General features: G+C 36.1%; 1 protein-coding gene across 1 annotated transcript in view; it reads right to left on the reverse strand.

The window, feature by feature from the left end:
- Positions 1-12,946, reverse strand: part of NEK1 (NIMA related kinase 1) — a 153,123-nt gene that overhangs the window by 87,630 nt on the left and 52,547 nt on the right. Inside the window, exons 12-16 of the mRNA XM_023752994.1 lie at positions 8,437-8,496; positions 8,137-8,196; positions 7,993-8,040; positions 7,755-7,829; positions 1,530-1,693 (exon numbers count right to left, since the gene is read on the reverse strand). Coding sequence (XP_023608762.1) covers positions 1,530-1,693; positions 7,755-7,829; positions 7,993-8,040; positions 8,137-8,196; positions 8,437-8,496 — 407 coding nt within the window. The remainder of the gene's footprint in view (positions 1-1,529; positions 1,694-7,754; positions 7,830-7,992; positions 8,041-8,136; positions 8,197-8,436; positions 8,497-12,946) is intronic.

Here is a 12,946-nt window from a genome sequence, read left to right on the forward strand (position 1 = left end):
GGTGCAGGTCTCCTCTGGGCTCTTGCAGTCGCGCTGCTGCGAGACAAGGGCCTCCGGGTTAGTAGCCGCCGGGTTAGTAGCCGATCTCTGGATGCCGGTAACAGCTCCCTAAGATGGCGCGGTCTCGCCGCTGCGCTGGCGCCCAGGGGGAGGTTTCAGCCTCAATCTCTAACCATCCGCATTTTTTAGGAGTTCTCTGTCTTTCCTGGCTGCAGACTGTCTCTCAGCTGAACCTCCCCAGCTTGATCGGGCTGATTGTTACCCGTTTCAGCTGCTCGCCCCTATCTGCTCCGGGACAAAGCACCAACACGTCCGTCTAAGCCTCCGCCATTTTTTCTCCCCCAATAAAATATCTATCTTAGGAAGATTTGACTAAAATAAAACAAAATAAAGCCAAACCAGTTATATACTAGAAAGATCAATAACACCAGGGGATAAAAGCCACACATAAAATTTGCTTTGCCGTCTCATAAAAAATAGGCATTTATATGTGAGTCTTCATAGCCTTCCTTTCTCTACAATGGAGAATCTACAATTAGCTTACTTCAGGCTACTGTACATTATTCAATAATGTTAATTTATATTCACCTCAATTATTTATCTCCGCTTAACTACCTTTAATCATATTTTTAATTGGGGGGATCATAAAGTATTCTCCTTAAAATGACAAGGAAGAGGTAACGTTTTCACAAAATGATATTCTGAAAATCCAAATGTTTTATAAAAGAAATTGGAATTGTCTAAGAAAACATGTATGCACACTTAAGAAAAAAAGAACTATGCAAATTAAAACTACTGACTGCTATCATATTAAATTAATTCAATGGAAGAAAAGAAAAATCTGATAAACAAGACCATAGCCATAAATCAGAAATGAATGTGAAGAGAAAACAAGCAGAGACAACAAAGAGAAAAGTGGAGTTCTAAGTGATGAGGAAAAGAACATCAAAAAAACATGGCTTTGTAGTTTTGCATAAAGTGTGATTCCATTTAAATATATTCTGATTTATTTAAAGCAAGTGGATGAAGTTATTACAACCATATGTTAACTCAAAGTTATCACATGTTCCTTTAAATAGTACATTCAGTCTATAACATACAAATAAGCTATGAAAATTCTGCTGAATTGAGGAGCTATTTGTTTGCCTAATCAAAGGCCAAATTTGCACCTGAGAAAATTACTAAACCCAGAAGGCAAAAAAAAAAGTCAATGAAATCAATGGAGAAAACATTCACAAAGTGTAGATACTAAACTAGACGTGACATAAAAAAAAAAAATTACAAACAAGGATGCACTTATGGATCATTACAGTCCGACCTGTTTGCATTGGCTTAGTTAGACATGGCCTTCAATCTCTTCAAAGTTTCTCAAATAGCATCAGCATTAGAGAAATAGTGATGAACTGCAGCCCCATTGGGAAATCCTGAACATACTCCAAGTGATATTCCTCTGTAGGTAAATATGCACAACGACTTTTACTACTTTCTGTGAAGCAAAGCACAAGCAACTTCTACAGAACACAACCTACCTTTCTGGAAGCCTTCGGCCATATATTTCTCCTTTCCATTTAGCTTCATTATCTTCTGCTCTTTGTTGCTGCATTCGATCAAAAATAGCATGATAATGTTCATATTGTCCCCGAGGAGAAAAAGATGATGGAGCCACAGCCCCTCCACTGCCAAAAAAGGTAGCCTAGGAATTAGAAAAAAAAAAAAAAAGAGCTCTCAAATGATTATCTCATAATACCTAAAACACCCATAACATCCTCAAAAGAAAAAAATTTCAACACTTGACTTTCAAAAGGCAATTATCTAATTTGAAAATATTAATAAAGATATTGCCTAAGGAAAATGTCTTCCTACTATATTATAATCATTAACAATAAAAAAGTAATATACTTTGTAACTAACAATAAAGCATAATTTAATGCAACAAACAAAAATATAAAATGTCACTAAATTCATGTAAACAGGAAAAAATCTGGTCTTAATTAACATGTTTTGAAACAAGATTCTAGTATACATTTTATGTGATCCCATTCTTTTAAGTTTAAATATGTATAGCTTATAAGTAAAGCAGAGCTGCTTTTGTAACATTCAAAATTATAGCTAACAAAAACATTTGCATATGGTATTTAACATACCCCAAATCCTTCAATTCAATAAGCAATGAAGACATAAACACCACTGAAACACGCTCTAGGTATAAATAAAAGAAACAAAAACACCATATAGATTCTTAAGCACAAAACTAGAAAAACATTTCATTCCTATGGCAAATGAATGGTCATAGGCACACTCTAAAGCAGTTGGTACTGAGCAAATTTACAAAATAGAAAAAAAAATTGTCAAAAGTTAAAAAAATCTCTAAAAATTAAAGAAAAAACACTGGAAAAATATATTGTTCAACCCAGCCTTGAAAGCAACAGAGAGGGAGAGGGAGAGGAGGAGGAGGAGGGGGGAGGGTGAAGGGGAGGGGGAAGGGGAGGGGGAGAGGGAGAGGGAGGGGGAGAGGGAGAGAGAAACAGACATACTAAATGAGCCAGAGTATTAAAGCAAAAATAAGCAATGTATGTATATATTTGGGTGTTGGCAGTAGGGGGAGGAATTAGGAAGACAGATATAATTAGAAGGAAGGCAAATAGGGGAATTAAGCTTGGTCATAAAAGGTTAGTACAGCTAACTGCTATCAAACCTGGGTGTTTGAGTTCATATAATAAACAACAGAAAGCATTTATAAACTTTCTAGTGGGAAAAGAATACAAAAACAGTTTTTAAGAAATTCAGTAAGGCAAATTATGCATAATAAACAGGAATAAGAGAGAGAACAAGATTGAGGATAATTAGAAGGCTTGTTGCCCTGACACCAAGTCAAGACGCCTAGAAATAAAAGACATTTAGCTAAAAAGTAAGTGCTTAAGGGAGTTCTGAGTTCTCCATGGGAATGACGAAGGATAAAGGCAAAAACACAAGGATACAACTTCAGACACATAAGAATTCAAGCACATAGAAAACTCAAAGTTAGAAAATAGGAGATATCAGAAAGGGGTAAGAGTTAAAAAGAAGTAAGTGTATAATGTTACAGATGTCACGGTGGAAGAATATCACTGAGGTGAGGAAACCAATGACCTCAAATGCAGAGGTCAAAGCACTGAAAGTAAGACACACTGCTATGACTAAAGTTGAGTGGTAACGTTTAAAAAACCCATTTCTGTGAAGTGATGAGAACAGAATCCAGAACACTGACAGTAAAGGAAGAAGAGCTTCCAAGTGATAACATCTTAAGGAAAAAGTCTGAATAACAAAAAATACAAAGAAAAATACTGGAATCAAATAAAAGACGTTTCAATGTACTCTACGAGATAGTATTTGTGTTAACATCTTGACACAGTGGGTTGCATATCCTGTCTAATAAAAGAGTAATATGCAAATTAACCATCACTTTGCGATAAAGCTGGCGACGCCCACAGCCAATAAGGAGGGAATATGCAAATTGATGCGACAAAGATGGTGGCACCAGCTGGAGCCACAGAGCGGGCCGGAGAGTGGGCTGGAGGCTTGGCTTCCTTGGTCGCCCCAGCCACGGTGGTGGGGGCCAAGGCAGAGGCGGTTAGGGGTGATCAGGCAAGCAGGGGAGAGCAGTTCGGGGCCATCAGGCTGGCAGGGGAGAGCAGTTCGGGGCCATCAGGCCGGCAGAGGAGGGCAGTTGGGGCAATCGGGCTGGCAGGGGCGCAGTTAGGCGTCGATCAAGCTGGCAGGGGAGTGGGTTAGGGGGTGATCAGGCTGGCAGGCAGAAGTGGTTAGGGGCAATCAGGCAGGTAGGCAGGCGAGTGGGTTGGGAGCCAGTAGTCTCAGATTGTGAGAGGGATGTCTGACTGCCCATTTTAGGCCCGATCCCTGTGGGCAGTTGGACATCCCCCTGAGGGGTCCCCAGATTTGGAGAGGGTGCAGGGGGGGCTAAGAGACCCCCCCCCACCCCCTGTGCACGAATCTCATGCACCAGGCCACTAGTAATATTATAAGAAAGATTAATTTTGCCCAGCCAATGTAGCTCAGTGGTTGAGCATCGACTTATGAATCTGGAAGTCACAGTTCAATTCTCAGTCAGGGCACATGCCCGTGTTGCCCATTGTGGAGTGTGCAGGAGGCAGCCAATCAATGATTCTCTCTCATCATTGATGTTTCTATCTCTCTCTCCCTCCCCCTTCATGTCTGAAATCATCACTGATGTTTCTATCTCTCTCTCAGAAAGACTAATTTTAAAAATATCAGCTCAAGATAAATACTGATAACTGATTAAAGATGTCTGAATAGCAAGAGATTAAAGTTGCTAGAAATAGGTAAGATAATTAGGCAGGAAACTCCATCCAGATGTTCCTCACACACATCTCCAAAACGCGAATCTCTAGGCAAGCATCAGAATCAGAATTCTGATGAAAGATAGTCATTTCTCCTAGGAGAGTGTTTACTATTTGAGTTTAGTCTGGTGTGAATATCTTCTTAACTTCATTTGAGTGTTTCAATGTTTTTCTTTAACAAAATTATGAAAACGAAAGTATGTAAACATCTCTGAAGATTCCTATACTGAAAATAACGTTGAAAATACTGTACTAGAATACTGAAGCAATATGACCTTTGAAAATCACTTATTTCACCCAATATGAGCACAGGTTGATGAATTTTGACAAATGTATACACTCGTACAGCCACTACCACAATCAAAAGCACATCCGTCACCCCAGCAAGTCCCCTCATGTTCCTTGGAAGCCGATGCCTCCCCACTCCAGCAACTACCATCTGCTCTGTCCTGTGAGTGAGAGCTGCCGTCTCTGTAATTTCATGTAAATGGAATCATGAAATCTGTACTCGTGTCTGGCTTCTTTCACTCAGTATAATGTTTTGATTGTTCCATGTTGTTAAATGTATTAACAGCCTACTCCTTTTTATTGCTGAATAGTATTCTAATATATTTTCAAACAATAGATATGCCTCTTAAATATTATGATCATCACATGATCAAACTACATATGTGGAATATTTCATAATTTTTCTAAAAACACGTTCATAAGAGATACATCAAAAATGGATAAAGCAAAAGTGTCCCAGTTTTGCAGATACTAAGTAATCAAATCAGCTGGTTATTTATACTATGAAGAATGTCTTTATTAGTTAGAGGTATATAATAATATTAATTTTGAAATGCTTCTCTTAATATTTATTTTTTATTTCATCTTTATTTTGGGGATTTCCTTAATTTGATTCCCATTATACTGAGCCTCCAGGTCCTTATAAACTGTTCAGAAATCAAACAGCCTAGGACAGCCGTGGGCAAACTACGGCCCACGGGCCGGATCCGGCCCATTTGAAATGAATAAAACTAAAAAAAAAAAAAAAGGACCGTACCCTTTTATGTAATGATGTTTACTTTGAATTTATATTAGTTCACACAAACACTCCATCCATGCTTTTGTTCCGGCCCTCCGTCCAGTTTAAGAACCCATGGCGGCCCTCGAGTCAAAAAGTTTGCCCACCCCTGGCCTAGGAAGTTAAATATTTCAAACCCCATCAGGAATAAGCACAGAAATTAATATAGATTTAGAGTTGTGAGAAATTTTTTTAGGTCAAATAAATTACTTTATTAATGCTCAGTGACAGCATTATAGAATTTATAAAGTGAAGCAGAAATCTGTTAAGTACGTAGTATCTAACACTGTGGAAAAATTGTCTCAATTATCAAACAACATTGACAAAAATGAACTTTAGGATTAAATACAGCTTTAGGCAGGATAGTACAAAAAGTTATTTTATTGCACAGAAGATATACACAAAGGGAGAAGAAAAATAATCAAACTCTCAACATTAATCATGGACTTGATATGAAATACTTAACAATATCTGAGGGCCTAACTTTGATTGGTAAGTCTTTACTTTCCAATCAGATAAAAGGTTATTGTAGAATGAGTCAAATTCTGTCTGAGTTATTCCTCATCATTCAGGAGGTAATAAGTTGTACTTCCTGGTAGATAGTATAGTACAAAAATAACAAAATGAAATATTAAAATAAAATTGTATTACTAAAGATTGTATGTCTATACTGATACAGAATTAGAAAAAGTGACTCAAGAAAGTTGAGATAGAACATATATGTCTACATAAAACAGATAAAGCAGACTTTTATTCATATCATAACCTTTGAAGAATAGAAACAAGTAAGAATGGCAATCAATTCAAACTGACAAATATATATCCAGCACCTAAATATCAAGTTTAATGAGCATGGGTCAGAGGGATTCAGTTTAAAGGGATGACTAACAGTTGATTGGATAGTACAAATTAATACAGAGAAATAATAATGTGTCCATTTGTACGGCTGTGGAACAAATGACCACAAACTTAACAAATTAAAACAATATCCATTTATTATCTCACAGTTTCCCGGGCTTAGAAGTCTGGGTATCCTGCTCAGGATCTCACCAGGCAGAAACCAAGGTTCAGCCATAGCTGCAATTCTCAGCTGAGGCTCAGGGTCCTTTCCAAGCTCACTGGTTCTTGGCAGAGTTCATGTCCTTGTAGCTATAATGGCTAAGGTCACCCTTTCCTTGGCCAGTGACCACTACCAACTCTAAGAGATCACTAACTTCCTTGCCATGTGAATACTTGCCTTTTTCCAGGCCAGCAGAAGCATACCTATCTCTAACCTTCTTCTCCCCATCCAGGCTGCTATGAGGGAGTCGTGAATCAGATGTTAATGAAATCACAGGAGTGACTATCGCCTCTACCATCATCGTTTTCCATAAAATAAAGCCTATTTAAGGAGCTGCTATACTACCATATCCACAAGTTCCACCAATACTCAAGGGGAGGGAAAAATACAAGGTGTGTACACCAGGGGTCAGGAATTTGGGGGACCATTTTAGATGTCAGCCTACACAGATAGGTAAAGATGCTACACGAGCAAAAGAGGAAATGCAATATAAAGATTAGCAGAACAAAGAAAGAAGCAGGACATTAACATATGAGACCTTGCTAACCAAACTCCAGGAACTGTTCTTAAATTTTTTTAAAAATAAGAATTTAAGGTTCAGAAAACTTAAGTAATGTGTATACAGTTATATAGTCTGGATCTATCCAAAGCAAATGTTTGAATTAACAGATCTAGTTAGGTAACTGGTTATTTAATAAACAATTAATGATTAGCTTCCTTGTTGTTGTTTTTTAGGTTGGAAATGGGAATGAGAGTGAGGAAGTAGGGGAGGGTAGTATCAAATAAAGAGAAACACAAGTGCAAAGAAAAAATTAAGCAGACCTCACTCCACAAGGAAACTACAAGTATGGTCTTTAGTTCAGCATGACTACAGCATACAGTGTATGATAGGGAATGGATGGACAGAAGCTTAGAGAGATTGGTAGGGGCCAGATGAACATAGTTCTTCTGAAAATTTAATCTTGGAGGACACATGAAACTGCAGAGGATTTCAGGCAAATTTGATTTGATTTGATTTTAAATAGATTCTTCTGGCAGGAACAGTGTATCCACAGCCTTTACATAAAAATGTTTAAGCAATTGCCAGTCACATACTAGTTATCAATACAAGTTACATATCAAATAAATGCAGAAAAACTAAGAATTCATAATAGAGGCTGAAGAATTCTAGATTAAATGCACACCTAAAGAGAGCCAATCATATATATTGTAAAGAGCAAGGTGAAACTAGAAAAAGAGTGGCAGTACTATATTGGTATCAAGTGCCTACCTTTACTTCACCACCTCCTCCAGCACTTAGCACGTTTTTCCATCCTTGTTCCCTGGCCCTATTTATTCTCTCCAACTTTGGGGGGAAAGAAACAAACAAACAAAACACCATTTCAAGTATATAATATAAAATACATAAAATACATTTAGTGATGAAATGGAAATCAGTGTTATTTTTTTAAAAAGTGTTTGTGGGGAGAGAAAGGAATATACCAGGAAAAAATGAATTATCCTCTTACCCTTTCCTTTTCTTGCCTTTTCATCTGTTCAGCCTTCAATAAACTAATCTGTAACAATGTTAAAGACAAACTTCTTAGAACCTTGAAACTAATACCATCTGCAGCTTGGCAAGGGAAGAAGAATAAGAGCAAAAAAAAAACTACCTGATCTTTTTGTTTCTTTGCTTTATCAATAAATTCCAACCTTCTCTTTCTTGCTGCTTCCTTAAATAAACAAGAACATTTTTATCAATAATAATTTCTACTTTTTCCAGTACATCAGGAAAGTTAGCACACCAAAGGTAGAGGTATGCCCAGGGAGGTAAAAAAGAAATGTCAAAGGTATTTTTTTTTTTTTATAAAGAAATAAGGAGGAAAGGTTTGGAGGTTTTTCTATAGCTTTTGTTTCTTTTCTTATAATTAGTTTTGCAAAGCTTTAAAATAAGCAGACAGATGTCTTTATACCTCAAACATTTTCCTCCTTTCTTCTCCAGGATTCACTTTCTTCAATGGAGTTTGATGGGCCTGGACAAAAAGTAAAACTACAAATTAGATAAGGATTTGTTATCTACATTTCTACCTGCATTTGTTTTCTACATTGATATACTTAAAGAACAGTAGCTTTCAAGCTTTTTCTAAAAGTAACCAGCAGTAAGAAATATATTTCACATCCAGACCCAGTAAAGACACACACACTTCCAAAGTTTCATAAAATAACTTTACTATGTTTAGTAGATTCTGTTACTTTCCATTCTATCCCCTTTTTAAAAAGTCCCTGCTCTTCATCCACTAAACTAATTTTGCCACTACTAATAGAGAGCACTCCACAGTTTTTAAATAGTCAAGAGAGAGTTCTGGGGTCACTGTTATGGAAGTATAAGGAAAAAAAACACCACTGTAGATATTGCTCTTCATAGTTTACAAATACACAGTTAACATTTTAAAGTATGTTCTATTATATAAAATTTAAAACTAGTGGGAAATGCTACTCAGAAGCTTTGTAAAAATACACATTCCTTCCATACAACGGAATATTATTTGGCAATAGAAAGGAATAAAGTACCGATACATGCTACAACATGGATACATGCTACAAACTTGTAAACATTATGCTAAATAAAAAAATCCAGTCGCATATTGTATGATTCCAATTATATGAACTATCCAGAATAAGCAAATGTACATAGAGACAGAAGTAGATTAGTGGTTCCCGAGGGGTATGGAGGTGGGGGACAAATGGGAAGTGAATGCTAATGGGGAAAAGATTAGGGTGCCATAATAATGTTCTAAAATTGATTGCAATGATGGTTGCACAACTCTGGAAATACCCTGAAAATCATTAAATTACAAACTTTAAATGGATGAATTGTATGGTATATGAATTATATCGCAATAAAGCTATTTTTAAAAAATACATATCCCAAAAAGTTGATGAATCATAATTTTTGGACCTGGGGTCCTGCTTTCTATATATTGACAAGTTCCACAGGTAACTCAAATGTGGCAGGCCTAACACCGGTATCAAAATTGGTGAACCACAAACACCAACCAATTTAAAAACATTAATGCAAGTATTACAGATTCTTACTGTAAATGATCAGCTTTTAAGTAGCTTACACAATAATGTAGAATAAGAAGAGAATGTTTAAATAAGATACCTACAAACTCTAGGGTAAGTTACAAGAAGTCGTAAGTTATATACCTTTTAATGTTCCATATTGCCTTACATATAAGAACTCAAACATTTGTAAAATAAAAATATCAAACTGTTCCTCTGAGATCACACAGGTACTTTCAGAAAACTATGTCTACACAGAAGAGAAAAATATGGTAACATAAAACATCCATACTAAGAGAAATGTTTTTGTGATTCTTTTTAAAATCAGAGGCAATATACTGAAATGTGTTCATGGAGCGCCCTCTGGTGGCTTAATAACCACTTCTTTGTTTTAACAGAGCCTTTAAAAAATAACTTACAGGGGTTGAAGCAAAGACAGTTTTATGATATGTAAGTATTTTATGATATGCTGAGTAATAATGTAATATATATTAGCTTAAATTTTGAAATTAAAATTAAATGAAAGACAATATTATTAAGCAATATGGTTTTCCTTATGAACTCATTTTTAAGTTTGATAGAAAGTTAAAAAATCTAAAAGATGCTTCTTTAGATTTCCAGGGGGAAATTAAGTCTTTATAAAAAACAGTCATGTAAAAACCCAGGGGGAAAAAACTTATTTTGAAAATCTTATTTAAAATAATTCCAATATTTTGTTAGATTTGAAAAACTTTTCAGACATTTGATTGCCACTTCTTTTTTTCTATTTATTATTTTTCCTCTTAAATTTTTTTCTACTTTTTATTGTGGTAAAATACACATAACATTTACCAATTTAACCATTTTTAAGTACAGTTGTGTAGCATTAAGAACATTCACATTGTGTGTATACAAATGTAGTTTTAAGTGGTATGTATTAAAATAAGCTATATGATATTTCAAGTACTGATTATTATCTAGTTCTCATTGTTCTGGTTTAGGAAAATCATATTTGTTTGCCTAAAAAGTTTAAGGACAACAACTTGCCTGAAATCCAGAACACATAATTATCATCTAAATCCTTTATGGGTCATTCAGAATATTTGATAGAATATCTATTATTCAGAAAATTATTAACTAGAATCTTAACATATCAGAGCATACTGCTCTTGCATACTGAATAATATTAATTGAAAATGAGAGAAACATTAAGAAAACCAATATATTTCTTGATTCTATCAGCCACATGAAAGAATAGATTATATAGTTGGCTACAATCCTACCCAAATGTAAAGGGCCTCTGTTATATCATTAATCCAATTTCACCAAGAGTTCCAACCCCTCCATTCAGTCAGGCTAAAACTTGCTCAAGAGATAAGACAATTGCATATCTACATGTCCATCCATGTGTACATTCCTTATTGAGCTAATATAAAGAAAGTCCCCAAAATGATAGATTCATTCCCAGAAAGTCTGCATGTGTACAGCCAAATGTTAAAATGAATTGTGGATGTAATAACTGCCATTTTGGAATAAACATCTCAAAAGTTGTCTATGAATTATCTTTACTTTGAATCATATTTCACTGAACTCCATTAGAAGACATAAAACATTTCCAAAGCAATTTTGATCCAGGGCATGATTTGTTAAAAAAGAAGACATTCATAAGAACGCAATCTGACTCATTTCATATCAATGAAATATAATACAATCACTAATAATAAAGAAAAATGTACAAAAAGTATATATAACACTAAATAAAAACATCAAAATACAAAATCAGAGCTACATTAAAAATACAGGCAATATAAATGTAATGTTTGACTACTGGGAATATGTTCCTTTCCTTTCATTTTATAAAACTGTCAAAAGTATACTAAAAGACCACAGCAAATTTATTGAAATACATACTTTATAGAAAAAAATTCAGATCAAAATTATACTACTTAAATTACTTCAAAGAACCAAATAACTCTAATAGAAATCAAGTTTCTAGCTCAAGAATTAAACATATATATATAAGGGATCATTTTCTGCTCAAATTTCTCTTCATCACCTTACACTGAAATAATGTTATCTTAGGCAATAGGGATGAAAGCTCAAAAATACTGGCCTGCTGATTGTGCCTAAAAACAGGGTTTTTATTTGGCCTTTAACCAACCCTATTCACGGCTCTTAAAAATTACAGGATATTGCTTTACTGACTTGGAATTCACTTTATTCAATAATTTCTTCACTTTTTTTTTTAAGAAACTTACTAGACTCTTACTTTGTGCAAAATGTATAAAAGATGGTCCTAACTTCAGAGAGCTGACAGTCTAAAAAAATAACAAGAGAATATAATAAGGTGCTAAAGCAGTTTAAATAAGGAAGAAATTATTTTCCTGCCTTTTTGGGGGAGGGTACATTTAGGGAAGAAACAAGAAAGGTCTTGTATTTGAGGTATTTCCTATTACCTCTCTTAGATCAGTGAAGAACTTCTTTTTAGTCCTCACCAAATCAATTTAAATTGGTTTAAAAGAGAGAGGCATGGAGAGAGAAAGAAACATCAATGTGAGAAACACTGATCGGTTGCCTCTTGTACATGCCCTGATTGGGAATCGAACCCATAACCTGAGTATGTGCCCTGACCAGGGATTGACCCCGCAACCTTTTGGTTCATAGGATGATGCTCCAACCACCTGAGCCACCTAACCAGGGCAGTCAGTGAAGAGCTTTGAACACCAAAGTCACATTGCCAATGTGACAGTCCCCCAGGCCATAATACCAGCATTATATTTTTACTAGAGGCCCGGTGCACGAAAATTCATGCACTTGGGCAGGTCCCTCAGCCCAGCCTGCACCCTCTCGCAGTCCAGGACCCCTCAGGGGATGTCCGACTGACGGCTGGGAGCAGGCCTAAGCTGCAGTTGGACATCCTTAGCACTGCTGAGGAGGTGGGAGAGGCTACCGCCACCACCACTGCGCTTGAAGCCGTCAGCCCAGCTTGTGGCAGAGAGGAGCTCCCCCTGTGGGAGTGCACTGACCACCAAGGGGCAGCTCCTGCATTGAGCGTATGCCCCCTGGTGGTCAGTGTGCATCATAGCAACCAGTCGTTCTCCCATTAGGATCAATTTGCATATTACTCTTTTATTATATAGGACAGGGATCCTCAAACTTTTTAAACAGGGGGCCAGTTCACTGTCCCTCAGACCGTTGGAGGGCCGGACTATAGTTTAAAAAAAACTATGAACAAATTCCTATGCACACTGCACATATCTTATTTTGAAGTAAAAAAACAAAACGGGAACAAATACAATATTTGTATTTGCATGTTGCCCGCAGGCCGTAGTTTGAGGACCCCTGATATAGGATATATAATCTAAAGCTAACAAAGTGAGCAGTCATCACACAACTTGCTCATTTTTTTTTTCAGGCCTTTGTCTCTTTATTTGGACT

The sequence above is a fragment of the Myotis lucifugus genome, unplaced genomic scaffold (genome assembly GCF_000147115.1).
Source record: "Myotis lucifugus unplaced genomic scaffold, Myoluc2.0 scaffold_1, whole genome shotgun sequence".
Classification (NCBI taxonomy): Eukaryota; Metazoa; Chordata; class Mammalia; order Chiroptera; family Vespertilionidae; genus Myotis; species Myotis lucifugus.